A 3,033-nucleotide genomic window follows, 5' to 3' on the forward strand; every position below is an offset into this window, starting at 1 on the left:
GAGGAAGTGAAGGAAATAAGAACAGAAGGGCAGATTTGGGAGATAGTGAATAGGGAAAGAAGGAGAAGGGGAAGGGTGAACGAAGATATAGCAATGGAAGAATGGGATGGATGGAATGGAGTGGATGGAGTGGATGGATGGGGCAGAGAGGGAATGGATAGATGGAGATGGACATAGATAGAAATGAGATAAAGATCAGGATAGGAAGATGGAAGGATAATGAAGTGGAGTCTGGATGGAATGGGGAAGGATGGAAGGATGGAGGAATGGATGGAATGGAGTGGAAGGGAGAAGGATATTAGAAGGGGAGGGGGAGAGAGTGGAAGAGTATAGGGAGGTATCGTTGACCTCGACGCTCTATAAGGTGTATGCTTCGGTGCTGGCAAGTAGACTAAGTGAGGAGGTGGAAAAGAAGAGTTTGGTACCGCAGAATCAGACTGGGTTTAAGAAAGGGTTAGGGACAATGGACAACATTTTCATACTAAACTATTTAGTGAATAGACAGTTAGGGAAGAAAAAAGGGAAACTAGTGGCATTTTTTATAGATTTGAAAGCAGCGTTTGACTGGGTTGATAGGAGGAAATTGATGGAAGCGATGAGGGAGAGGGGGGGTGAGGGAAAGACTGGTCAGAAGGAGCGAGGATGTTCTAAGGGAGACTAGGAACAGAGTGAGGAGGGGAGAGGATTTAGGAACAGGTTTTTGGACAGGGAGAGGAGTAAGGCAAGGATGCCCACTGAGCCCTCACCTATTCAATTTGGTAACGGCCGATTTGGAGGAGGTAATGAGAAGAGGAGGGTGGGGAGGGGTCAATTTAGGGGGATGAAGATTTTTACCTTGGCATACGCGGATAATGTGGTTTTGATAGCGGAGGAGGAGGAGTATGATTGGAAGGTTAGAGGGCTATCTGGAGAAGAAGGGGTTGGAGCTAAAGAAAGCCAAAAATATTAAAGTTTAGGAAAGGAGGAGGGAGAGTAAGGACGGTAAACTGGAGGTGGAATGGGAGGATGATAGAGGAGGTTAAAGAATTCGCTTATCTGGGGTATATAATGCAGAGAAATGGAGGATAGGAGGCGCAGATAAGAGATAGGTTAAGGAAGGATGCGGCTGTAATGAGTCAGGTATGGGGATTGGAAAAAAGGAAATTTAGGAACGATTGGGGAAGAAAATTATGGCTCTTCGATAAATTGGTGTGGACGGTGATGGGGTATAGTGGAATGGGGATGGAGAGGAAGGAGTTGGAGGGGTACAGGAAAGGTATGGAGGAGTGGAATGGAATGGATATGGTGGAGGAGGAGAGAAGTGGCAGGAGGAGGAAGGAAGGAGGGAGGGAAGGATGGAAGGAGAAGGAGTGGAGAAGGATAGAGGAAGGATGGAACGATGGAAAGGATGAGATAGAATGGATAATGGAGACAGGGAATGGAATGGAGGAATGGAATGAATGGGAAGATGGAAGGAAGATGGAATGGAATGGAATGGAATGGAAGGGATGATGGAAGGAATGGAGGAATGGAAGGAATGGAGATGAGGGAATGGAAGGATGGAATGGGAAGGAGGAAGGATGAGGGAAGGAGATGGAATGGAAGGAAGTGAAGGAAGAGAGAGAGAGGGAGAGGAATGAGAGTGAGAGAGAGAGAGAGAGAAAGGGAGAGAGAGAGAGAGAGAGAGAGAGGGAGAGGAGTGTTGTGGATATGAGATTGAGATGTATGAGAGGAATAGAAACATGATATGAACCGGAAGCGGAGGTCCCAAATAAGAGTAGGGTAATAGCGTTGTGTGTGTGTAGATAGGTTAGGAATTGATAGGGATTAAGTTAAGATAAGTTAGAGATAAGTAGTGGTAAGCTAGAGTTAAGATAGTGTAAGTGTTAAATGTAAGAGATTGTAACCCCAAGGGGAGTCAATAAATTTATATCTATCTATCTATCTATTTTGCATATGTAAAAATAAATACAGTTTGTATTAATTAAACGACATTGTCTTTGTGTATCCAAGAATTGTGCGAGCTATCGAATCCTAGCCATTTCATGTAAACCTCGTCACCCTTCCTGCGCAGTACTTTCTCCACAAGGTACACATCCAGATAATTCGCGCGACGCAACTCGTACTCGCAGAACGCTCCAGCGATGGATTTTCCGCGATAGTCTTCGAGTAGATGGGTTACGGGATTAGTATACTGCACTTTAACGATCTTAAACACCTCGGGAGTCCAATTCGGTGTATAACCTTTCTCGAAAATCGTCTTGTATTTGCTAACGCGTACCTAGTCACCTATTTTGAACTTTGCTGGATCCGCTATCTTTATCGCGCTGTATACCGTAGCTAAGAGTTTTTCGGCGATTGCGGGGGTAGCATCGACAGGTCGCATACCGATCGTTCGATGCTTGCGCGCGTTGTAATCCGACACGAGTTGCAGCAACTCATCCACCCATTTGTAAGATCCGTTGAGCGTAAACATCTTTCACATAGCATCTTTCAGTGTACGATTGAATCGTTCAACGACCGATGCCTTCAACCGAATATGTAGAATAATGATTAATGTTTTGTTTCTTCAAGAGGCGTTGCTTCGGTGTTGTAAAATTTCTTCCCCATATCTGTTTGCATGTTTTTCGGACATCTCTTACTATCTCGAATTATCTCAGCGATAGCATTAGCCGTCTCGCTTCCACCTTTACTCTTGAGCGGTACGGCCCACGCGTACTTGCTCAGCACATCGATGATTGTAAGTATGTAGTGGTGGCCTCTGTTGAAACGCGAGTACGGACGCATCTCGACGACGTCAGCCTGCCATAGCTCATCATATCCATGCCCTATGATATGTCTTCGAGGAAAATTTCTTCTCGCCGGAGCATGCAGTTCCTCGACGAGTCGTAGCTTCTCAATATTTTTATCAGATTTTAACGATGTCATGTTTTTAGCGATGCAACTGGTCTCTAGGCGCGTAATAATATGTATGAAAAAATTACATTATCATTTATATCTCAAATTTTTTTTTCCGAGGCTTATCCTTTGCTTATCGAGGCACCGTTTAATTTA

The 3,033-nt window shown here is 44.6% G+C and overlaps 1 protein-coding gene across 1 annotated transcript; it reads right to left on the reverse strand.

The window, feature by feature from the left end:
- Window positions 1-1,963: 1,963 nt before the first annotated feature.
- On the reverse strand, window positions 1,964-2,455 carry LOC126851919 (uncharacterized). Its single transcript, XM_050596254.1, has 2 exons — window positions 2,269-2,455; window positions 1,964-2,223 (listed from the first exon to the last, which is right to left on the reverse strand). The coding sequence occupies exons 1-2, from the start codon at window positions 2,453-2,455 to the stop codon at window positions 1,964-1,966; spliced, it is 447 nt and encodes a 148-aa protein (XP_050452211.1).
- Between the last annotated feature and the right edge of the window lie 578 nt (window positions 2,456-3,033).

This window comes from Cataglyphis hispanica, chromosome 9 (genome assembly GCF_021464435.1).
Source record: "Cataglyphis hispanica isolate Lineage 1 chromosome 9, ULB_Chis1_1.0, whole genome shotgun sequence".
In the NCBI taxonomy this organism is placed as follows: domain Eukaryota; kingdom Metazoa; phylum Arthropoda; class Insecta; order Hymenoptera; family Formicidae; genus Cataglyphis; species Cataglyphis hispanica.

Coding starts and splice junctions, on each gene's coding strand:
- LOC126851919 (XM_050596254.1), bottom strand. CDS start 2,455: ATGTTTACGCTCAACGGATCTTACAAATGGGTGGATGAGTTGCTGCAA. Junction 2,224..2,268: donor TCCAGCAAAGTTCAAAATAG/GTGACTAGGTAC, acceptor TTTTCGAGAAAG/GTTATACACCGAATTGGACT.